Genomic DNA, 25,876 nt, shown 5'->3' with positions numbered 1-25,876 from the left:
CCCAAGCATACAGCCAAAGCTACCCAGGAGTTCATGAGTGCCAAAAAGTGGAACATTCTGCAATGGCCAAGTCAATCTCCAGATCTAAACCCAATTGAGCATGCATTTCACTTGCTGAAATCCAGACTTAAGACGGAAAGACCCACAAACAAGCAAGACCTGAAGGCTGCGGCTGTAAAGGCCTGGCAAAGCATTAAGAAGGAGGAAACCCAGCGTTTGGTGATGTCCATGGGTTCCAGACTTAAGGAAGTGATTGCCTCCAAAGGATTTGCAACAAAATATTGAAAATAAAAATATTTTGTTTGGGTTATGTTTATTTGTCTAATTACTTTTGACCTCCTAAAATGTGGAGTGTTTGTAAAGAAATGTGTACAATTCCTACATTTTCTATCAGATATTTTTGTTCAACCCTTCAAATTAAACGTTACAATCTGCACTTGAATTCTGTTGTAGAGGTTTCATTTCAAATCCAATGTGGTGGCATGCAGAGCCCAACTCGTGAAAATTGTGTCACTGTCCAAATATTTCTGGCCCTAACTGTACTACGGATTCCTTCTTCTTGACCTTTTCCCCTTCTCCAAGGGACTTAAACGCACTCTCGACCTCCGACTTAATGACGGATCCCAGCTTAGAGAGTTTGGGGTTTCTTCGCAGAGAACCCGTCCTATACAGGAGTCACAAAGCTTCTTATTCCAGGACTGTGGTAGGGGATTCTCGCACATGGGGCCGGACCTATGTTTTGTTTTCTCCGCTCTTTTCCTCCCTTAAATTAAAAAGGGAAGAGAAGGGACCCCAATTACAATGGTGAACTTTCACGAAGATCACTCACCAACCTGACGTAGCCAAAAGGTACCGGTTCCAGAGGAGGGGTAGAATCCTGCAATGGAAGTTCCTGAGAAGGCAACTGGTTCACCACACTGGAGGTTTTGCTACGTTGTGTGGAATGGCTGCTGGACAGAATACTCCAGTTGTCGGCAGAAGAGCTTCCTCTGCACATCCGACTTCTGTCGCTGGTGGTGGCGTTGCAGTGGTGGCTGCTGCGGCTGGAGCTGCTGGTCGCTGTCCTCCATGGTTATCACCTGGAACGGCATACAGCAGGGAGCTCCATTACTCACCGCTTATTGAACTTGCCGCCACTTATCCGGCCCCTCCCCCCTGTGGCTGTATCGCTGGGGAAGCGTCTTTTTTTTTCTTTTTATTGCGCATGCGCGCGCTCGCTAGGGTCCCGGAAGTGCTGTCTTCAGATCTGGGCAGCGACCATCTTGGTCCTCCAGTGCACACACTACGCATGCGCCCGCCCCGAAACCGGAAGTCCACTCCTGTTTCCAGGGCGGCGTCCATCTTTGTAACCCAGCACACTTCCACACGTGCGCCTACCGGGACCCGGAAGTCTCTGCGTCCTCTCCGGAGCAGCGACCGCGTTTTCCCCGCAGACCCATCAGTCCCAGCGGTGGTGGCTTCGGATACCGTTCCAGCCTTGGCAGGGGCCTCCCCACTGCCAGAACACGGATTGGCCGGCTCCGGATCCTCACTGATCTCTTCTTCGGATGGCGTTTCACAAGTACCGACCGAAAAGGTTCCCCGTCAGGGACAGGATACCAACTAATGCGGGGGAGAAGTACCTCCCTTTTATTCTGTAGGTTTCCTGTCCCTAAGGGCGGATCCCCTCTCTCCGTGGTGCTGTCATGGGGGACTGAGAAAATTAACCAAACCTTAACCCCTTTCTGCTATTGGACGTAATATTCCGTCCATGTGGGGTGGGCCTTAATTCCCAAGGACGGAATATTACGTCCAGCGCGATTGGCCACGCTCACGGGGGGAAGGCGGCCGATCGCGGCCGGGTGTCAGCTGCTTATCGCAGCTGACATCCGGCACTATGTGCCAGGAGCGGTCACCGACCGCCCCCAGCACATTAACCCCCAGCACACCGCGATCAAAGATGATCGCGATGTGCCGACGGTGCAGGGAAGAACCGCGCAGGGAGGGGGCTCCCTGCATGCTTCCCTGAGACCCCCGGAGCAACGCGATGTGATCGCGTTGCTCCAGGGGTCTCCCACCTCCTTCCTGCAGCAAGTCCCGGATCCAAAATGGCCGCGGATCCGGGTCCTGCAGGGAGGGAGGTGGCTTACCAAGTGCCTGCTCAGAGCAGGCACTTGGTAACGCTGCACTGCTCTCAGACAGATCGGTGATCTGTCAGAGTGCTGTGCAAACTGGTAGATCACCGATCTGTATTGTCCCCCCCTGGGACAAAGTAAAAAAAGTAAAAAAAAAAATTTCCAAGTGTGTAAAAAAAAAAAAAAAAATCCTAAATAATGAAAAAAAAAAAAAAATTATTCCCATAAATACATTTCTTTATCTAAATAAAAAAAAAAACAATAAAAGTACACATTTAGTATCGTCGCGTCCGTAACAACCCGACCTATAAAGCTGTCCCACTAGTTAACCCCTTCAGTAAACACCGTAAGAAAAAAAAAAAAAAACGAGGCAAAAAACGCTTTATTATCGCACCGCCAAACAAAAAGTGGAATAACACGCGATCAAAAAGACGGATATAAATGAGCATGGTACCGCTGAAAGTGTCATCTTGTCCCGCAAAAAACGAGCCGCCATACAGCAACATCAGCAAAAAAATAAAAAAGTTATAGTCCTCAGAATAAAGCGATGCAAAAATTATTATTTTTTCTATAAAATAGTTTTTATCGTATAAAAGCGCCAAAACATAAAAAAAATGATATAAATGAGGTGTCGCTGTAATCGTACTGACCCGAAAAATAAAACAGCTTTATCAATTTTACCAAACGCGGAACGGTATAAACGCCTCCCCAAAAGAAATTCATGAATAGCTGGTTTCTGGTCATTCTGCCTCACAAAAATCGGAATAAAAAGCGATCAAAAAATGTCACGTGCCCGAAAATGTTACCAATAAAAACGTCAACTCGTCCCGCAAAAAACAAGACCTCACATGACTCTGTGGACCAAAATATGGAAAAATTATAGCTCTCAAAATGTGGTAACGCAAAAAATATTTTTTGCAATAAAAAGCGTCTTTCAGTGTGTGACGGCTGCTAATCATAAAAATCCGCTAAAAAACCCGCTATAAAAGTAAATCAAACCCCCCTTCATCACCCCCTTAGTTAGGGAAAAATTTAAAAATTTAAAAAATGTATTTATTTCCATTTTGCCATTAGGGTTAGGGCTGGGGCTAGGGTTAAGGCTACAGTTAGGGTTGGGGCTAAAGTTAGGGTTTGGATTACATTTGCCATTGGGATTAGGATTAGAGGTGTGGTTAGGATTACCGTTGGGATTAGGGTTAGGGGTGTGTTTGGATTAGGGTTTGTTATAATTGGGGGGTTTCCACTGTTTAGGCACATCAGGGGCTCTCCAAACGCGACATGGCGACCGATCTCAATTCCATCCAATTCTGCATTGAAAAAGTAAAACGGTGCTCCTTCCCTTCCGAGCTCTCCCGTGTGCCCAAACAGGAGTTTACCCCAACATATGGGGTATCAGCGTACTCAGGACAAATTGGGCAACAACTTTTGGGGTCCAATTTCTCCTGTTACCCTTGGGAAAATACAAAACTGGGGGCTAAAAAATTATTTTTGTGGGAAAAAAAGATTTTTTATTTTCACGGCTCTGCGTTATAAACTGTAGTAACACTTGGGGGCTCAAAGTTCTCAGAACACATCTAGATAAGTTCGTGGGGGGGTCTAGTTTCCAATATGGGGTCACTTGTAGGGGGTTTCTACTGTTTAGGTATATTAGGGGCTCTGCAAACGCAATGTGACGTCTGCAGACCATTCCATCTAAGTCTGCATTCCAAATGGCGCTCCTTCCCTTCCGAGCCCTCCCATGCGCCCAAACGCTGGTTCCCCACCCCCACATATGGGGTATAAACGCACTCAGGACAAATTGGACAACAACTTTTGGGGTCCAATTTCTCCTTTTACCCTCGAGAAAATACAAAACTGGGGGCTAAAAAATAATTTTGAGGGGAAATTTTTTTTTTTTATTTTCACGGCTCTGCGTTATAAACTGTAGTGAAATACTTGGGGGCTCAAAGTTCTCACAACACATCTAGATAAGTTCCTTGGGGGGTCTAGTTTCCAATATGGGGTCACTTGTGGGGGGTTTCTACTGTTTAGGCACATTAGGGGCTCTGCAAACACAATGTGACGCCTGCAGACCATTCCATCTAAGTCTGTATTCCAAATGGCGCTCCTTCCCTTCCGAGCCCTCCCATGCGCCCAAACGCTGGTTCTTCCCCACATATAGGGTATCAGCGCACTCAGGACAAATTGCACAACAACTTTTGGGGTCCAATTTCTCCTGTTACCCTCAGGAAAATACAAAACTGGGGGCTAAAAAATAATTTTTGGGGGAAAAAATTTTGTTTTATTTTTACGGCTCTGCATTATAAACTTCTGTGAAGCTCTTATTGGGTCAATGTGCTCACCACACATCTAGATAAGTTCCTTAGGGGGTCTACTTTTCAAAATGGTGTCACTTGTGGGGGGTTTCAATGTTTAGGCACATCAGTGGCTCTCCAAACGCAACATGGCGTCCCATCTCAATTCCTGTCAATTTTGCATTGAAAGGTCAAACGGCGCTCCTTCCCTTCCGAGCTCTCCCATGCGCCCAAACAATGGTTTACCCCCACATATGGGGTATCAGAGTACTCAGGACAAATTGTGCCACAAATTTTGTCGTCCAATTTCTTCTCTTACCATTGGGAAAATAAAAAATTGGGGGCGAAAAGATAATTTTTGTGAAAAAAAATGATTTTTTATTTTTACGGTTCTGCATTATAAACTTCTGTGAAGCACTTGGTGGGTCAAACTGCTCACCACACCTCTAGATAAGTTCCTTAGGGGGTCTACTATCCAAAATGGTGTCACTTGTGGGGGTTTCAATGTTTAGGCACATCAGTGGCTCTCTAAACGCAACATGGCGTCCCATCTCAATTCCAGTCAATTTTGCATTGAAAAGTCAAATGGCGCTCCTTCCCTTCCGAGCTCTGCCATGCGCCCAAACTGTGGTTAACCCCCACATATGGGGTATCCGCGTACTAAGGACAAATTGTACAACAACTTTTGGGGTCCATTTTCTCCTGTTACCCTTGGTAAAATAAAACAAATTGGAGCTGAAGTAAATTTTTTGTGAAAAAAAGTTAAATGTTAATTTTTATTTAAACATTCCAAAAATTCCTGTGAAGCACCTGAAGGGTTAATAAACTTCTTGAATGTGGTTTTGAGAACCTTGAGGGGTGCAGTTTTTAGAATGGTGTCACACTTGGGTATTTTCTATCAGATAGACCCCTCAAAATGACTTCAAATGAGATGTGGTCCCTAAAATAAAATGGTGTTGTAAAAATGAGAAATTGCTGGTCAACTTTTAACCCTTATAACTCCGTAACAAAAAAAAAATTTGGTTCCAAAATTGTGCTGACGTAAAGTAGACATGTGGGAAATGTTACTTATTAAGTATTTTGTGTGACATATCTCTGTGATTTAATTGCATAAAAATTCAAAGTTGGAAAATTGCGAAATTTTCAAAATTTTCGCCAAATTTCCGTTTTTTTCACAAATAAACGCAGGTAATATCAAAGAAATTTTACCACTATCATGAAGTACAATATGTCACGAGAAAATGTCAGAATCACCGGGATCCGTTGAAGCGTTCCAGAGTTATAACCTCATAAAGGGACAGTGGTCAGAATTGTAAAAATTGGCCCGGTCCATAACGTGCAAACCACCCTTGGGGGTAAAGGGGTTAAAATTATAAACTGTTCATGTCTTTGTCAGTGGGTAAACTTACAAAATCAGCAAAGGATCAAATACTTATTTTCCCCACTTTATACATACACACATACTGTAGTTTATAATGCAAACATGAAGATTGACATTTTAAAGAGGAATTTGGAGAATCCAGCATTGATAAGAATAATATCCTCTGGGTGTGTAAAAACCACAGGGAAAGAGGAGGCTTTCTAAGCTGGAGTAGGAGGCAGACTTGTAGCACGCAGGACTTTTGATGCAGCAAAGGCCCAAATTTGCCATGGGCTTTAGTGTATCCCCAAGTGTGTAATAATGCAATCCAGTGCAGCTTAATGCAGGAAGTTATTGTGAAAAGTACAATATCTTACCCCTCTATGAGCTCCTCAGCTCCAGATTATAGCTCACCTGGCTATTGTTACTATGTAATTACCCAATTCTTCATTACCAATGGGAAGTTATATGCTCCTTGCCACACATGAAAAGTTCTTCATGTAGAAGTTCCCTCCTTTCAGCCTTTTGTCCTAGTCATGAAGTACAAGCCTCTCTGCTCTGTTAATCTATACACCTGTGAGAATATTCTTACTAAAGAAAAATACCCTAACCAAGCATCTTACCAGGAACTGAGAGATGTGAGACACAAGGCTCTTGGACATGTAGTACCCAGTGTAAAGGCAACGCAATTGAATAGTTTTACAAAACACTATATAAAAAACAAACAAAAAAACTTGCAGAGTACTGCAAAATATCCTAGCTCACATGTCCTGTGAAAAATGTTCATAAATTTCAGTCCCTTAAAAACAAGGTCAAATTGCACTGCAAATACTGAAGACATAAGATGAATATTTGCACAAATTTTGTGGTCCAATTTCTTCTCTTACCATTGGGAAAATAAAAAATTGGGGGCGAAAAGATAATTTTTGTGAAAAAAAATGATTTTTTATTTTTACGGTTCTGCATTATAAACTTCTGTGAAGCACTTGGTGGGGCAAACTGCTCACCACACCTCTAGATAAGTTCCTTAGGGGGTCTACTTTCCAAAATGGTGTCACTTGTGGGGGGTTTCAATGTTTAGGCACATCAGTGGCTCTCCAAACGCAACATGGCGTCCCATCTCAATTCCAGTCAATTTTGCATTGAAAAGTCAAATGGCGCTCCTTCCCTTCCGAGCTCTGCCATGCGCCCAAACTGTGGTTAACCCCCACATATGGGGTATCCGCGTACTCAGGACAAATTGTACAACAACTTTTGGGGTCCATTTTCTCCTGTTACCCTTGGTAAAATAAAACAAATTGGAGCTGAAGTAAATTTTTTGTGAAAAAAAGTTAAATGTTCATTTTTATTTAAACATTCCAAAAATTCCTGTGAAGCACCTGAAGGGTTAATAAACTTCTTGAATGTGGTTTTGAGAACCTTGAGGGGTGCAGTTTTTAGAATGGTGTCACACTTGGGTATTTTCTATCATATAGACCCCTCAAAATGACTTCAAATGAGATGTGGTCCCTAAAATAAAATGGTGTTGTAAAAATGAGAAATTGCTGGTCAACTTTTAACCCTTATTAAGTATTTTGTGTGACACAACTCTGTGATTTAATTGCATAAAAATTCAAAGTTGGAAAATTGCGAAATTTTCAAAATTGTCGCCAAATTTCCGTTTTTTTTTCACAAATAAACGCAGGTAATATCAAAGAAATTTTACCACTATCATGAAGTGGTAAATTTTGTGTTACGCGAAAGTCTGGCTTTATTTCTGTAGTTCGAGTAGAAAGGTGATGGTAGATATGGGGAACCGAGTACATGCAGGTATGCACTATGTCCACTAATGGCCAGCTGTTGTATTCCCCTTCCTTTTGAAGTGTCCTATCTTATCACGCTAGGGCATGGGAGTTTGCCAGGTGTAAGATGGAAAGTGTGTCACAGGAATGAAATAACACCACGATCTTAAAGTTATAGTCCTCTTTAATGTTCTATAAAGTACAGTTTTCAAGACAAGCCAGTCATTCATACAGAGGCAAAAACCTTGGCATAAATTGGTAAGATCAGATAGTGTCAGCAGTAGATCTGTGTTTGCACCTTCACAAAGAGGCTATTCCAAGCATTTCTACATATAAATAACAAAAAAACACCACACTCATTTTCGATACCAGATCCGGATCCGCTTCTCTCTTTTGATCTTCTTTTGCAGCTGCAGAATACCATATAAAAGAGCTTCAGCAGTAGGAGGACAGCCTGGAAATACACCAAGTAGATGTCAAATATAAAGTGCTTCCAGTCATACAATTACATTGATAACAGCTGATGGCATAGCTTGGACCTATCAGCCGTCCCATAGTGCAGACATGCATTTCATCACCAGGTCAGCGCCGTGAAGGAGAAGGACATCCCCATAACTTCCAACTTTGATAAAACAAAAAAAGGGACATATGCTGTGGCACATTGTTGCAATTTTAATGAATAGTGGATTACTACCAAATTTGGTACAACCTCTTTAATTGACGGGAGCTATTTCCAGACTAGCACTCCTATGTGGCTGACATTTTCCAACAGTAGCCATGTGGTAGTGCAAGCCACAAATCAGCACCCACTGATTAAATAGTGGCATCCATTTAGGTGTGCCTACATTATAAGTCATCCCATATAGCAGGGACTGCACTGACAGCAAATGGAACTTGTGCACCAGTTGCACAGTGTTCCTCCCCTACTCCTGCAACGCCAGATTCTTCAAACCCATGTCTGCTCCTGGAGCAACCTTCTCACCAATACAGGCAGAAAAGGTGGAGTCAGTGATCAGCTCCATGCAAGAGATAATCTCCTATCATTATGACAATAGAAGAAGCATTGGGAGGGTCTGGCAGAGACTGGGGGTGAGGTTTGTTGTGACTTTACTCAACAGTCTCTGGCAGAAAGGAAATGTCTAGTCTGCTCACATGACTAAGGGTGATATCTAGGACACTGTGCAGTACTACATTACACACTGTCAGCATTCTGCAGCCTAGCTACACACATTAAATATGCAAAAAGCACAGATAACCCCTTTTAGGGAAGCATAGAGAATGCCAAGAAATGTACGTTACCTTATATACACAGTATATAAAGCACAGTATAGGGGAAATGTTTCTTACCCATATGAACAGAGAATAGGAAAAACACCATAAAGGAAGGTGGAATCTGTGGCAGGTGAGCAATACTTGGCAGCACTCTTGTGGTTTGTACACCATATCAAAAATACATTCTGACCTCAGGTTACAGAGAAAATATATACATATATAACATATATATGCATTGTAACTGTAACCTGAACCACAAACCACTATAGTTTTGGGCAACATTACAAATACTGTGACAGCACCATGTATTTGAACTAGTCAATGCAATTATGGCAGAGAACTTTATTTCACTTACGTTATGAATAATTTCAATAGTTTTTGCACTAAATGACAGCAGCAAGCTGCATTTAATTTCACAAACACATCCGCAAAACATAGTGTATGGATCAGCTGTGTACACAGGCTGTGTATATACATGTATATAATGCACTGTATCAGGACAAGTATGTACATCAGAAACATAGCACAGTACTCATTTAAACCCGATTAACACTGAACACAGCAGTATGATCAGGTAAAGCACACATTTCATCTACCATATATACTCAAGTATAAGCTGAGAATTTCAGCCCATTTTTTTAGGCTGAAATTGCCCCTCTCGGCTTATACTCGAGTCATTCTTAGGGGTCAGCAGGGGAGGAGGAGCGGCAGCTGTCTAATCGTACTCACCTGCTCCCGGCGCGGTCCCTGCACGTCCCTGGTTCCCTGGAAGCTTCTTCCGATATTGAGTGGTCACATGGTACCGCTCATTACAGAAATGAATATGGACCCGACTCCGCTCCCAGTGGAGGGGTGGAGCCGCATATTCATTACTGTAATGAGCGGTACCATGCGACTGCTCAATACAGGAAGAAGCTGTCAGTGCCCGGAGAACCAGGGACCGCGCCAGGAGCAGGCGAGTATAACGAGGACATATTTACCTGTCCCACGTTCCACCGCCACACCGTCTTCCGCATCAGAGGGCGCGATGACGTGATTAGTGTACGCGCCGCCCTCTGCCTGAACGTCACTGCAGAAGACACAGCGGCACTGACGGTGGAACGCGGAAAGGTGAATATAGCAAGTGCCGAGGGCCTGAGCGACGAGAGGTGAGTATGTGATTTTTTTTTTTTTATCGCAGCAACAGCATATGGGGCATAATAGTCTATGGGGCATAATAGTCTACGGGGCATAATAGTCTACGGGGCATAATAGTCTACGGGGCATAATAGTCTATGGGGCATAATCAGCATTTGTGCAGCGTTATATGGGGCAAATATCTCTATGGAGCATCTTACGGGGCCATGTGCAGCATTATATGGGGCAAATATTTCTATGGAGCATCTTCGGTGCCATAATCACCATTTGTGCAGCATTACATAGGGGCAAATATCTCTATGGAGCATCTTATGGGGCCATAATCAGCATTTGTGCAGCATTATATGGGACAAATGTGTCTATGGAGCATCTTATGGGGCCATAATCAGCATTTGTGCAGCATTATACGAGGCAAATGTGTCTATGGAGCATCTTATTGGGGCCATAATCAGCATTTCTGCAGCATTACATGGGGCATATTTTAATATGGAGCATTATATGGGGCCCATCATGAACTGTATGCAGCATTATATGGGGCTCCTGATTCAATATGGATATTCAAAAACACTTAACCTACTGATGTCTCAATTAATTTTACTTTTATTGGTATCTATTTTTTATTTTTGACATTTACCAGTAGCTGCTGCATTTTCCACCCTAGGCTTATACTCAAGACATTAAGTTTTCCCAGTTTTTTGTGGCAAAATTAGGGGTCTCGGCTTATACTCGGGTATGCTTATACTCGAGTATATACAGTAAGTTAGAACAAAACAACAGAGGAAAATTGTGAAAATGATTATTTACCTGGAACATAGATATCAACGGGAACAATTCGGTCACAACCTCTGACAACAGAGTATGAGTAGTGGTAGTAGCCACCTCCGTTGGCACAACTGTAGGACACAGTATATCACGTGTGAGACATGTAAAAGACAACAGGTAAATCAGCTGACACTACCATTCTGAGAAAATAACATGTGTCACGGCAATTCAAATACTCTGTTAATGTCTTCATGTTTTTCAGTATTTTGCAGGTAAAGCTAAATGGTTTTAAATACAATATGGGCCCAAAAATTTGCAGCATCATGCAATACAAATTCAGATTATGGCTGCATGGATGAGGACCAAGGTAGAAGAAAAGCTTTTAGTTCTCGATCCCTATGGGTAGAGAATTATCTTGATACTGCTGGAATCTGTCAATGCGCTGGGATTATGCTGTAGCCAGTTACATCATGGGGCAATATGGCTCTGGTGCATCGGTCATATTACATGGCACAAGTTTAGGGTCCTTTTAAACAAAAATACTTACCTGCCCATGGAAACTACATAACGTGGTTCTGGCATCTGATCATAGACCTGCGAATGGTAGAACAAACATGAAGATCAGGAATGTTCCAGGTGCCCTAATAATACAGAGTAAAATTCAGTGCCCAATGGAAATAAGTATTATATAACTAAATGGGCATGAAAGCATTATTATTATGGGCAAGTACAGGTCTATAAAGAACATAAAAGAAAGAACGGCACAGCCATAAAAAAAAATAAAATAAAAAATAAAAAAAAATCACATTATCTTCATAATTGCATTTCAAAATCCGTAACGACCACAACATTGGATGCAATTCACATGATAGCCATGACTGACTGACACATTTCTGGCACAAACCAGCACCTTTACCGTAATCATAATCTAATAGTTTGTCATTATATGGATGTGCTGGTCTTCCTTTCATATTTATTGTGAAGCCAACAGCCTGCTAGTGCATTGGCACCCATGTCTGCCAGACCAGTCCTCACTATTGGAATATAGATGTGGTAAGCTTTCCTTCCGTGTTCCTTTGGATACAGCGTATTATAGTATAGCCTGACACATAGCCAACATTATTGACATGTGGTAAAATTAAAAGAAAAAATTCGTGCCTTTCTCAGGGCAGGAGCCATCTTATTGGTGAGTGTCCCGGCTACAATCATGACATCTGCTTGCCTAGGGCTAGCACGAAAAACCACCCCAAACCTGTCCATGTCATAACGTGGGGCAGCCATGTGCATCATCTCCACTGCACAACATGCCAATCCAAAGGTCATAGGCCACAGGGAGCTCTGTAGGTAGAATATAGAGAAATTACATTACGCTTCAATACAATATTTAAAGGTATACACAAACAAACCACATTTTAATCAACAGATCTTGGAATAAAAATAAGTTCCAGATCCAATCAAACACCCATGGGGAATTCTGAAGAGAAATCACTCTCCATCCAGGCGCTGAAAGTGGTGATTCTTGAAGAATGGAAAGAGACAGATGTTACAATATGTCGCCAACTTGTGAATTCCATGCCTAGAAGACAGAGCTGCCCTTAAAAATTATGGAAATCATAAAATATTAGATGTAGTAGTTTTGATGTGGGGTGTGTGTACTTATGTACTCATTTTCGCTTCAACTAATGTGAGTAAAATTGAAGATTATATTTTATCATAAACTTACTTTCATGTTACGTGTGGAAAAATGTTTTATGCAACTCCGTCTTGTCAAAACTTTGGAAATTGTTCTTTTGTTCACTAAGATATGGACTCAAATCTTACTTTTTTCTCATTTATGCTGAGCACAGTATGTGACAAGTTACTCTCAATATAAATGATGCCAAGTTGCATCAGTAAACCTTACCCGTCTTGCCCAATTCACCAGGTCATCAAGCTTTGTGACTATAAACTCTCCTTTGCCACTTACTGCTGATGGTTTTGCTGCACTGACAGCGCCACTCTTCTGTCTGACAGGTATAGCACTGAAAGAGAAGACAACTGATCAGGATACTCGGCATAAGGGCGCATTAGTGACAGTATTCTCAGTCAGACTGCGGCGATCCACTGCGCACCCCTTATTAGGCCCTCCTGGGAAGCACTCCATCATTATACCCTACCAGAAAGCGCTCCAGTGCGCACCCCACACTACACCCTTCAGGGAAGCGCTCCACCGCGCACCCCACACTGCGCCCTGCCAGGAAGCGTTCCCCCATGCACCCCAACACTGCGCCCTGCCGGGAAGCGTTCCCCCATGCACCCCACCAGCAAGTGTTCCACAATGCATCCCACCATTACACCTTGCCAGGAAGCGTTCCACCATGCATCCCACCACTGCACCCTGCCAGGAAGCGTTCCACCATGCAGCCCGCCACTGCACCCTGCCAGGAAGCGTTCCACCATGCAGCCCGCCACTGCACCCTGCCAGGAAGCGTTCCACCATGCAGCCCCCACTGCACCCTGCCAGGAAGCGTTCCACCATGCATCCCACCACTGCACCCTGCCAGGAAGCGTTCCACCATGCATCCCACCACTGCACCCTGCCAGGAAGCGTTCCACCATGCAGCCCGCCACTGCACCCTGCCAGGAAGCGTTCCACCATGCAGCCCACCACTGCACCCTGCCAGGAAGCGTTCCACCATGCAGCCCGCCACTGCACCCTGCCAGGAAGCGTTCCACCATGCAGCCCCCACTGCACCCTGCCAGGAAGCGTTCCACCATGCAGCCTGCCACTGCACCCTGCCAGGAAGCGTTCCACCATGCATCCCACCACTGCACCCTGCCAGGAAGCGTTCCACCATGCATCTCACCACTGCACCCTGCCAGGAAGCGTTCCACCATGCATCCCACCACTGCACCCTGCCAGGAAGCGTTCCACCATGCAGCCCGCCACTGCACCCTGCCAGGAAGCGTTCCACCATGCAGCCCACCACTGCACCCTGCCAGGAAGCATTCCACCATGCATCCCGCCAGGAAGCGTTCCACCATGCATCCCGCCACTGTACCCTGCCAGGAAGCGTTCCACCATGCAGCCCGCCACTGCACCCTGCCAGGAAGCGTTCCACCATGCAGCCCGCCAATGCACCCTGCCAGGAAGCGTTCCACCATGCAGCCCGCCACTGCACCCTGCCAGGAAGCGTTCCACCATGCTGCCCGCCACTGCACCCTGCCAGGAAGCGTTCCACCATGCAGCCCACCACTGCACCCTGCCAGGAAGCGTTCCACCATGCATCCCACCACTGCACCCTGCCAGGAAGCGTTCCACCATGCTGCCCGCCACTGCACCCTGCCAGGAAGCGTTCCACCATGCAGCCCACCACTGCACCCTGCCAGGAAGCGTTCCACCATGCAGCCCACCACTGCACCCTGCCAGGAAGCGTTCCACCATGCAGCCCGCCACTGCACTCTGCCAGGAAGCGTTCCACCATGCTGACCGCCACTGCACCCTGCCAGGAAGCGTTCCACCATGCAGCCCACCACTGCACCCTGCCAGGAAGCGTTCCACCATGCATCCCACCACTGCACCCTGCCAGGAAGCGTTCCACCATGCAGCCCGCCACTGCACCCTGCCAGGAAGCGTTCCACCATGCAGCCCGCCACTGCACCCTGCCAGGAAGCGTTCCACCATGCATCCCGCCAGGAAGCGTTCCACCATGCATCCCACCACTGCACCCTGCCAGGAAGGGTTCCACCATGCAGCCCACCACTGCACCCTGCCAGGAAGCGTTCCACCATGCAGCCCGCCACTGCACCCTGCCAGGAAGCGTTCCACCATGCAGCCCGCCACTGCACCCTGCCAGGAAGCGTTCCACCATGCAGCCCCCACTGCACCCTGCCAGGAAGCGTTCCACCATGCAGCCCACTACATCCAGCTCGTAAGCAGACATCCTATTACACTGGAGTCCTTTGCTGCTACATGTACATTACCTGACGCCATTGCCACTGTCTGAGGCGGCCTGCCAGACACGAGTATGGAGGGCTGCAGTAGCCACAGGTCTGCAGGGAGAGTGGGAACATTAGGGCTGCACTGTCTACAGGGCATACTATTACATTAATAGGAGGGAATGGACGGCCATGGCAGTATAACTCACCGTGAAGTCTGCAGCCAGAGCCGAGACAGCCTGGGAACTAGAGAAAAGCAGAGTGATTACCCATAATACGGCACACGTCATGTATATGGCGGTCAGTGTATATGGCGGTCAGTGTGTATGGCGGTCAGTGTGTATGTGCGGCGCTCTCCGCTATCTGCGACACGGGAATGTCCTTGAAGTCGGAGAGAACTTGTTGTTTTCGGTGACCCTCTCACCTGTCAGCGCCGCCATCTTTACTTAGGACGCCCCCAGAGCACTTCCGGTGAGGTCTTAAGTGTGGTCCGAGCTGAAATCATTCCCCGACTATAGTGTCCCGTGTGTGCAGGTTCCGGAGCGGATTGCGCATGTGCGGTGCCCCCTGTGCCCATCTAGTCTGTCTCGTCGTTATTGCTGTGGGGAATTATTAAACGTGTTATTGTTCATTCCATTAAGATCGGTTAGTGTCATGTGTATATGTAATATATAGTATATGACAACAGACATGCAGTCCAGAGCTGAACAGTATTACACAACTATATGCGATATATGTTCTCTCTCTCGTATATTTGTAGAAATATAACAAAGCAAATATATTTGGAGCAACATTTTAAAGAATCCAGATTAATTCATGATTTCATTGGCTACTTAACATGTCATCTTCCTGGTGTGAGATGAAGTTGTTAGACTGCCCTGGTGGTCTAGGGTGGGGGGAGGTTAAGGGGATTGTCTACACTTGAGGAGTTTACAGTAAGCCCTGCAGCTTTCCAAATCTCAGTGGTGTATCATGTAGGTAGGTTTGTCTCTGATTGACAGTTCCAGCAGTCGTCACGTGACCTATTGGCCTCACAGATGGTGTAAACCGCCGGCTTCCAGCATTTGCATGTGCTCAGATCTATCAGGCGCGAGAACAATTGAAGCCTTGACTGCTGGCACTTCCGGGTCCGGGGCGACACCAGCAGCATGATCAGGTCAGTATGGGCTGGATGGGGGGGAAGATGTGGAAGAAAGAAATGTGTAAGGTGCAGTATGGGTAGGAGGGGGGAATATTGGGGTGTGGGGGTTCCACTGTTTAGGCACATTAGGGGCTCTTAATTCCAGCCAATTTTGCGTTGAAAAAGTAAAACGTTGCTCCTTCTCTTCCGAGCTCTGCCATGCGCCCAAACTGTGGTTTACCCCCACATATAGGGTATCAGCATACTTAGGACAAATTCCACAATATCGTCTGGGGTCCAATTTCTCCTGTTACCCTTGGTAAAATAAAAAAAAAAATTGGATTTGAAGTATAATGTTTGTAAAAAAAAGTTAAATGTTCATTTTTTTTTTAAACATTACAAAAATTCCTGTGAAGCACCTGAAGGGTTAATAAACTTCTTGAATGTGGTTTTGAGCACCTTGAGGGGTGCAGTTTTTAGAATGGTGTCACTTTTGGGTATTTTCTATATAGACCCCCTCAAGATGACTTCAAATGTGAAGTGGTCCCTAAAAAAAAATGGTGTTGTAAAAATGAGAAATTGCGGTTTAACTTTTAACCCTTATAACTTCCTAACCCAAAAAAAGATGTGCGATTGTGCTGATGTAAAGTAGACATGTGGGAAATGTTATTTATTAAAGGGAATCGGTCACCCCAAAAATGGCCTATAAACTGCGGCCACCACCATTAGGGGCTTATCTACAGCATTCTGTAATGCTGTAGATAAGCCCCCGATGTATCCTGAAAGATGAGAAAAAGAGGTTAGACTATACTCACCCAGGGGCAGTCCTGCTGCTTTCCGGTCCGATGGGTGTCTGATGACGGTGGCCGCAGTTTATAGGCCATTTTTGGGGTGACAGGTTCCCTTTAAGTATTTTGTGTGACATCTCTGTGATTTGAAAATTAAAAGTTGGAAAATTGCGAAGTTTTCACCAAATTTCTATTTTTTTTTCGACAAATAAACACAAGTCATATCAAAGAAATTTTACCACTATCATGAAGTACAATATGTCAAGAGAAAACAATCTCAGAATCACTGGGATCCATTGAAGCGTACCATAGTTATTACCTCAAAGGGACAGTGGTCAGAATTTCAAAAATTGGCCCAGTCATTAACGTGCAAACCACCCTCAGGGTAAAGGGGTTAAACAGACGGCACATTTATGGGACATCTTTTCTTTGCTTTTTGGAGCAGGATCCTTGTCTCCCTAAAAGAGGAAAGAAGGGGCTGATCAATATAAATTCCTTTAAATAAAATCCTGCTCAAAAGATAAATAGACCTACCAAAGCCTGGTACTTACTAGGTTCGGGTTAGCGCTGGGTTCTGCAGATACAAAGCAGGAAGAATGACAACCCTCAATCATAGAAAGGTACTACCTTGTGGCGTCTTCAGTCTGAGCTCCTTTTATCCAGGTCCAAGAACTCCAGAGCAGCATCCCACTGGATGATTCTCCCCCTCTCTAGCTTCAGCAAGCACAAGCAAGTTCCTGCAAGCGCTCCTAATGGATTTACTTCTCTTTCGCCATGTGCGCATTGTAATTCACACTATGAAACACAACTAGATGTGACGCTGAACCTACTATGTATGATGTCCCTTCTGGTTTGCACATGCCACAGCATATTGCGAGGAGCAGGAAAGCCGGGGAGCTCAGGAAGACCCTCGCCTCATACCACTCTGCTTTATCTGAAAGAGCAGGAAGAGCAGTGAGGTCCTGTGTACCGGGGAAGAGAGGAACAGCCATTGGAGAGGAAGGCTGGAGCGATAGTCCTAAGCTGCCTAGCCTGAATGTATGTGAAATGCAGTGTGTTGTGGGCCACAGAGGACCTCCTCATGTCCCATAGGGACAGGAGAAAACACTAGAGAGGAAATGGGGTGGGCTATTTGAAATCTTTGTGTTTCCAGGCACTATTAGGGCAGGGATATCCTCCTGTGGTGCTGTTGTGGAGGGCGACTAGCGAAAAATAGAATTAGACCTACCAGTAATTCGGTTTCTAGGAACCTTCCACAACAGCATAGGGGGAGGTTGTCTCCACACCCTAATGGGGGACAGGAAGCACAAAAAGGTTAAAAGCTGTTGTGGAAGGTTCCTAGAAACCGAATTACCGGTAGGTCTAATTCTATTTTCTCTAGTCACCTTCCACGACAGCATAGGAAAACCAACCCATTCTGCACTAAGGGAGGGGGGGGGGGGGGGGGGGACAATGGCCTGGAGTGGTTTCTGGCTAGATCCCTATTGGACAATAAGTCCAATCTATAGTGTCTGGTAAATGTATGAAGTGGACACCATGTTGCGGCCCTGCAAATCTGCTCAGTGGATGCGCCTGATCTCTCAGCCCAGGAGAAGACTGAGGTAGACCTTGCAGAATGAGCCTTGACTCTGATGGGGGTGGAGGTCATGTTCTGGGCCAGATGTTTCAGATATGGCCCTCTTGATCCAATTCACGATGGTACTCTTTGTCACTTTCTTCCCTTTATTTAGACCCAATGGATATACAAATAAGTTTTGGTCAACTCTCCATGGTTTGGTTTGTTCTAAGTAGTGCAAAATCGTACGCTGAACATCAAGAGTATGGAATTCCTTCTCTTTTGGATTTATTGGATTCTGGCAAAAGGAGGGGAGGACGATGTCCTGCAAAAGGTTGAAATCGGACACTACCATAGGAAGAAAAGACGGATCAAGATGAAGAACCATAGAGCCATCTCTAATTATTAGATAAGGTTCTCTCATGGATAAAGCCTGCAATTCTCCTACGCGTCTTGCTGTATTTATGGCGACAAGGATGGCTGCTTTGAATGACAGGAGCTGAGGAGTACAGGAAGACAGAGGCTCAAATGGTGGCTGTGTGAGACGTTTGAGGACCAAATTTAGATCCCAAGAAGGGACAACAGTTTGCTTTCTGGGACGTAGTGTAAGGGCTGACACGAAGAACCTTTAAATCCAACGATGGTTGGCTAAGTCCTGATCAAATACAGTACCTTCAAGGTACTGGGTCTAAGGCCTAATACTATCCCTTTTTGTAGAAAGGACAATATCCAGGAAATATTGGGGTGGAAAGGGACAGGTACATTAGGAATACACCAGGATGAATACCTCTTCCACACCTTATTATAAATCGCGTTGGTGACTGGTTTCCTGGACTTTTGTAAGGTAATTTCTTGGTCCGGAAGCCTTAGTGTACGCAACACCTGGGCTTCAGCAACCAGGCAGCTAAATTCAACTTTTGAGGATTCGGATGACGAAGAGGTCCCTGCAAAAGAAGGCCGGCGTCTAACGGCAAATGAACTGGCCCATCTATCTGGAGGTCGATGATGAGGTTGAATCAGCTCCTTCTTGGCCACACAGGAGCTACTAGGATGGTTGGCACCTGATCCTACCAGATCTTCCGAAGAGTCCTTGCCAGCATTGGTTTCAGAGGAAACACATAAGCCAACCAGAAGCTCCACTCATGAGCAAAGGCGTCCACTCCCATGGACCTGTTCCTGTGGTTCAGATAAAAATAGGCTTCGACCTGTGCATTTTGACCTGAAGCCAATAAATATATCTCTGGCAGGCCCCACCTTGCTACCAGCATCTGGAAAATCCCCTTGTTCAGGCTCCATTCTCCTGGCTGTATGTCCTGGCGGCTCAGAAAATCTGCCTGGAGGTTGGAGGACTGTTGTGAATTCTGTTGTCGAACTCCCTCCTGTGGTCGTGAATGGTACTTCGGCGAGTTCTGTCTATGGGCTCCCTCTGGTGGCTATGAGTGAAGCTGCTGCTTCTGAGGTTCCTTACACAGGTGACGTGGTTTATCCTTTGGTTGGCTGCTCTATTTAACTCCTCTCAGATCGTTACTCCATGCCAGCTGTCAATGTTTTTGCATTCGTTCAGTTCGCTCCTGGATCTCTCTGGTGACCTGCCTTCTCCTGCAGAAGCTAAGTTCCTTATTGTCTTATTTTGTTCTCTGTTTTCTTGTCCAGCTGGTTTTCATGATTTTGTCTTGCTAGCTGGAAGCTCTGGGATGCAGAGTGGCCTCTCCGCACCGTGAGTTGGTGCGGAGGTCTTTTTTGCACACTCTGCGTGGTCTTTTGTAGGTTTTTGTGCTGATCGCAAAGTTACCTTTCCTATCCTCTGTCTATTTAGTAAGTCTGGCCTCCCTTTGCTGAAACCTGTTTCATTTCTGCGTTTGTGACTTTCATCTTTACTCACAGTCAATATATGTGGGGGGCTTCCTTTACCTTTGGGGAATTTCTCTGAGGCAAGGTAGGCTTTATTTTCTTCTCTAGGGCTAGATAGTTCTTAGGCTGTGACGAGGCGCCTAGGTCTGGTCAGGAGCGCTCCACGGCTATTTCTTGTCGTGTGTGATAGGATTAGGGCTTGCGGTCAGCAGAGCTCCCACATCCCAGAGCTCGTCCTGTATGAGGTTTAATTATCAGATCATTCCGGGTGCTCCTAACCACCAGGTCATAACAGAGGACCCCTTTAGGTGGATGGCTGTTAGGGAGATGTGTTTTTCGACCCAACAGAATATTCAGCTTGAAATGCCCTTTAGGCTGTCGAACCTCATGCTTCCCTGAGGTTTGAGGTGAGCTACTGTAGTCATGTTGTCTGAATATACCCTCAAATAAATAAGGCAGCACTTATTTATTAGCGGCGCTAAAACATGCAAACATGAAAATTGTACTGCATTACTGCATTAGAAATATGAAAAAATGAGAGCGTTTAGCGCATAAATTGGCCAATTCATGTGTACCTGGTAGCGACATTAAGGCATCTCTCGTATACCAGGACCTAGACATTCCTTTCCTCACTGAGAATAAACGTCTTCATCTGAATGGGAACCTACTGTGAATCCTCTTCTCAGACTATAATCTCTCTCCCTCTGTGGAGGGGTAATGGTCCTGCTGCGATTAAAATACCTGTGGCTAAAAGGTGGAGTGCTCAGTCAGAAGGCTAATTATTGTTATTATTTATTCTTAAATCGCGATTAATTCCAGGGCGCTTTACATGTGGAGGGGTATACATAATAAAAACAAGTACAGTAATCTTAAACAATGCAAGTCATAACTGGTACAGGAGGAGAGAGGACCCTGCCCGCGAAGGCTCACAATCTACAAGGGATGGGTGAGAATGCAGTAGGCGAGGATGAATACAAATTTCAAAAAACTGACCGTCACATCCAAGCATAGAATAAGTGTGAACAGGTGCTGAACCTAGAGTCACCAACTCGTATACAGTCAAATAAATAAGGCAGCACACTGCGGCGCTAAAACATGCAAACATGAAAATTGAACCGCATTAATGCATTTGAAATATGAAAAAATGAGAGCGTTTAGCGCATAAATTGGCCAATTCATGTGTACCTGGTAGCCACATTAAGGCATCTCTCGTATACCAGGACCTAGACATTCCTTTCCTCACTGAGAATAAACGTCTTCATCTGAATGGGAAACTACTGTGAATCCTCTTCTCAGACTATAATCTCTCTCTCTGTGGAGGGGTAATGGTCCTGCGATTAAAACAAACGAATATACCCTGATGTGACAGGGGAAGACCAGGCTGCCTGCTACCAGAAGGGCCTCCTCCACCACTTTTAGCTCCCTGAAGTTGGAGGACCTGGCACTTATATCTGGACTCCAGTGTCCCTGGAATGGGGTATGGGATACTACGGCACCCAGGCCTCTCTTGCTGGCGTCGGATGTTATCGTAACCAGAGGTGATTGAGACCAGGTTACACCTCTGTGAAGATTCTTGGGGCTCAACCACTAAGCTAGGGAAGCCTTTACACGGCCTGGAGTCTGAACCCTCCTGTTCAATGAGTTGGGGTTACCGTTTCAATTCTCGAGAATATGAACTTGTAGTAACCTGGAGTGAGCCTGAGCCCAAGACACTGACTGAATACAAGCTATCATAGAGCCTACGACAGACATGATTGCCCGAAGTGTAGGGGACCTCTGTTTCCTGAACTATATCATCTTTGCTGTTACAGCCAGGCGATGATCCTCTGGTAGTAGGGACATCTGTCTTTCCAAATCTAGTAGGACTCCCAGGAACCTTCTCGTTTTGGAGGGTTGAGGCTGAGATTTCTTCAGATTTGGGAGCCACCCCAGAGATTGAGAGTCTGAGCAGAAGGGCCTATGACCAGGAGATCGTGCACGTTAGGAACAATGCAGATGCCCTTTCACTGGATGTATGACACCGCCTCTGACATTATCCTGGAGAACACCCTTGGCACTGAGGAGATGCCAAAGGGGAGCACGTTGTGCATCACTTGCTGGTTCTTTTGGACTGCAAACCTCAAATATTTCCTGTGCCGTGGATGGATTGGCACATGAAAGTAAGCATCCTTCAGGTCGATGGTTGCCATGAAAAAATGATACCCTATCAGGGGAATAGCTGATTTTACCGACTCCATCTTGAATCTGCGATATGAAATATGAAGACTGAGAGTCTTCAAATTTTTGATGATGCATGCTTCTCCTGAAGGTTTTTTTTTTGCCAAGAAGAGTCAGGAGTAGTGACCCCTTCCCCACTTGTCCTGGGGAGATTGCGTTCCATTTTAGCAGATCCTGTAGACCTGATATCAGGAAGTTTTGGGCTCCCTAAGATGGTAGGTTTGGTGACTCAGAGCCCAAGGAGGGGAGGACTCAAACTCTATAAGGAGGCCCTCCTTGATAACATCGAGGACCAAACAGCAATTGGAAATGGCCTGCTACCGGTGGTAGAAATTCAAAAGCCTGCCTCCCACAGGGTCGGAGTCGTTGCTTATCCTGTTGGTGCTGTTGCTGAGGAACAAGAATGTTCTTGCCATTTCCTTTAGCATAACTCCATCTCCCGGTTTTCCTTTTACTCTTTTTGTTTGGGGGGGTCTGTGGCAGAGGGGCACGAAAAAAAAACGCTTCCTGGGGCACATTTGCTCCAGAAGAGCCTTTTTTCTATCTGTGGCCTCCAGAATTTCATCAAGAGCGGGTCCAAAGACGTATCCGCCCTTAAAGGGGATGGAGCATAACTTAATTTTAGAAGTGACATCCCCACTCCACATCTTAAGCCAGAGGGCTCCTCTGGCAGAATTAGACTGCACCAGGGACCTGGCAACGATACGAATAGATTCCATAGATGCATAAACCAAGAAAGCAGTCGCCTTCTGGAGTATAGGACTAGAGTCCAAGAATTCCTCTCTTGAGGTTCCCTGAGAGATTTGATTCTCTAACTCATCCAGCCAACGGAAGAGGGATCTGGCAACACAGGTGGAAGCTATGTTGGACCTGAGTGCAGAGGTGGAAGTTTCCCAGGATTTTTTCAGCAGACTTTCTATCTTCCTATCCATTGGATCCTTAAGTTGTGAAGAATCCTCAAAGGGGAGTGCAGTTTTTTTTAGCTACTCTCACCACTTGTACATTCACCTTAGGAATATCCCACTTAGTTGAATCACCCTCCAGCGGAAACCTATGTTTAAATTCTGAGGGTGTTCAGGCATTTCTCTGGAAGCGCCCATTCCTGAGAGATCATAACCAGGATGTACTTATGCATCAGGAAACAGATTGTCTCCCTGTACTTTATCCTCCAAACATTTAATCTTGAACAGTTTGGGGGAACAGACTCCTCCTCTAATCCCATAGTGCTACGAACTGCGCTAACCAACTCCTCTATATACTCTGAGGAAAAGATATTTCCTAGCCTCTGACATTTTATGGGCTGATGATTCCTTCACTTCCCCGAAGGTGATTCATAAGAGTGTTCAGATTCGAAGTCGGAGTCCTCTATATCGATTTTTCTCTTTTCAGAAGGAGATAGTCCGGAGAAGGAGGTGGTGGTGGGGGAGATGGTTCCGGAGAAGGAGGTGGTGTTGTTGGGGGGAGGTGTAAAAGCAGCCCAGGAGGACTGACCCTCCTGCTTAACGAGGGCATGGAGGGGTGTTCAGCTCTAATCACTGTATCCATACACACTTGACAGAGCTTTTTCTCCCAGAGAGAGGGAAGCTTTTTTATTACAGATGGCACATTTAGGAGCCTTCTTAGCAGGGTTTTTATCGACAGACTTGTCTCACTAGAAAAAAGGGAGAGAAGTGTAACTAGAAGTGCCCTCCTGCTTAACGAGGGCATGGAGGGGTGTTCAGCTCTAGTCACTGTATCCGTACACACTTGACAGAGCTTTTTCTCCCATAGAGAGGGAAGCTTTTTATTACAGATGGCACATTTAGGAGCCTTCTTAGCAGGGTTTTTATGGGCAGACTTGTCTCACTATAAAAAAAGGGAGGGAAGTGTAACTAGAAGTGCCCTTCTGCTTAACGAGGGCATGGAGGGGTGTTCAGCTCTAGTCACTGTATCCATACACACTTGACAGAGCTTTTTCTCCCATAGAGAGGGAAGCTTTTTATTACAGATGGCACATTTAGGAGCCTTCTTAGCAGGGTTTTTATGGGCAGACTTGTCTCACTAGAAAAAAAAGAGAGAAGTGTAACTAGAGGGACCCACTAAAAATAAAATATCCAGGACCCTAGGCTAGGACCCACCCCATGCACAGACTTACTGAGGCTGGGGCAGTGCTGGGCTCTGCAGGTGCAGGGCAGGAAACAGACACACCATTCATCCTGCAGGGATCAGTCTCACCTGGAAGTTTCTTCTGGCTGGTTTAAGTAATAAGTAAACTCTGCCCCCAGCGTTATATGAATTTCCCTCTTCCCCCTCCGGGTCCTGAGGAGGCTCGATGAGTTCGGCATGCTCTGCATGCTGTTAGGGAGCCGAGAGGCACCGGAAGCACCTGCGCTCCACCCTGGAACGGAAATCCCCGGAAGTGACTAGCGCGGGGACTGACGTCACTTCCGGGTCGCGCTGAACGATGTGCACGAGGGGAGGCCCTCGGCTAGGGATCACTGGCTTGCTTTACCAACGAAGGGAGCACAGGTAGGCCAGGAGGTCTCGAATCCACTCAGCTGGGAGACAGGAGTAGTTCGGAGGAGGAGAGCGGAGCCAACGACCACCACTGCCTGGCTACAGAACACATTTATACTGTAGTCATCGGCCACGCAGCATACCACAAAAAACCTCTCCATGCCCCATGGGGGACAGGAAAGACACTGTCGAGTGGGAGGGCCTTTTAACCTCTTTATGCTTCCTCTCTCCCATTAGGGTGTTGAGGCAACCTTCTCCTATGCTGTCGTGGAAGGTGACTAGAGAAAAAACATCTTATTGAGACCTAGATCTGATTAAACAGGCATCTATGGGGCTCAAAAATGAGGCTACAGAGCCTTGTTCTGAGATCCCATAGATTTACATTAAGATTTAAAAAAGAACAAAAAAAAACTACCTCTGCTTCACACATCAACCAGTGTGTTATTTGGCAATTCACAATTGCAGTCATGTGGTGCTGGAGAGGGGTTGAAAAAGGGTGAAGAAGACTACTGGTGAGTATGAGGCTACATGCATTACACTTACATACATGATCTGTAACATAGGAATAAAAAAAACAAGCACGGTGACTCAGTGGATAGCACTGCAGCCTTGCAGCGCTGGAGTCCTGGGTTCAAATCTCACCAAGGACAACATCTGCAAGGAGTTTGTATGTTCTCACTGTGTTTGCGTGGGTTTCCTCCAGATACTCCGGTTTCCTCCCACATTCCAGACATACTGATAGGGAATCTAGATTGTGAGCACCATTGGGGACAGTGATGATGTGTGCAAACTATAAAGCGCTGTGGAATATGTTATCGTTATATAAAAATAAAGATTATTATTTTATTATAACAAGCTGCAGTGGTGCAGTAAATGTATTTATGGTATATTTTTTTAACCACTTAATTCAAAATAACTCAATGTGGTTGTATGGCTAGAGATGAAGAGATTCAAGACCTCCATTTATGGGATCAGTGCAGGTGCCTAAAAATTTGGGGTGCACAACCTTCAGCATCACTACATTCTGCTCTTCCTTCCTACCATTTACCTTCCATACCATACCATATCAAAAAGCAACGCTGCACCCTTTAACAGATGCAATACTTTAGCCTTGCAAAACATCATGTGGTGCAGCAACGTAATGTCCAGATAGATACATGTTTACTGTAGAAAAATGGCATTGACATCATTGAAAAGGTTTCACACAAAGA

The 25,876-nt window shown here is 45.5% G+C and overlaps 1 protein-coding gene across 1 annotated transcript; it reads right to left on the bottom strand.

The window, feature by feature from the left end:
- Nucleotides 1-7,715: 7,715 nt before the first annotated feature.
- Nucleotides 7,716-15,171, bottom strand: NDUFS7 (NADH:ubiquinone oxidoreductase core subunit S7). Its single transcript, XM_069739659.1, has 8 exons — nt 15,063-15,171; nt 14,848-14,884; nt 14,684-14,752; nt 12,624-12,741; nt 11,879-12,058; nt 11,268-11,314; nt 10,763-10,851; nt 7,716-8,003 (listed from the first exon to the last, which is right to left on the bottom strand). Exons 1-8 carry the CDS (start codon nt 15,076-15,078, stop codon nt 7,906-7,908), a joined length of 654 nt encoding a protein of 217 aa, XP_069595760.1. The 5' UTR covers nt 15,079-15,171; the 3' UTR covers nt 7,716-7,905.
- Between the last annotated feature and the right edge of the window lie 10,705 nt (nt 15,172-25,876).

This window comes from Ranitomeya imitator, chromosome 1 (assembly GCF_032444005.1).
Source record: "Ranitomeya imitator isolate aRanImi1 chromosome 1, aRanImi1.pri, whole genome shotgun sequence".
Classification (NCBI taxonomy): Eukaryota; Metazoa; Chordata; class Amphibia; order Anura; family Dendrobatidae; genus Ranitomeya; species Ranitomeya imitator.
This window is presented reverse-complemented; position numbering and strand designations above follow the sequence as displayed.

What these genes read in the sequence shown, in the direction of transcription:
- NDUFS7 (XM_069739659.1), bottom strand. An exon ending in GACAGTGGCAATGGCGTCAG is followed by an intron (nt 12,742 to 14,683) that starts GTAATGTACATG and finishes CTTCTCTTTCAG; the next exon opens with TGCTATACCTGTCAGACAGA. An exon ending in TGGTGAATTGGGCAAGACGG is followed by an intron (nt 12,059 to 12,623) that starts GTAAGGTTTACT and finishes TTCTACCTACAG; the next exon opens with AGCTCCCTGTGGCCTATGAC.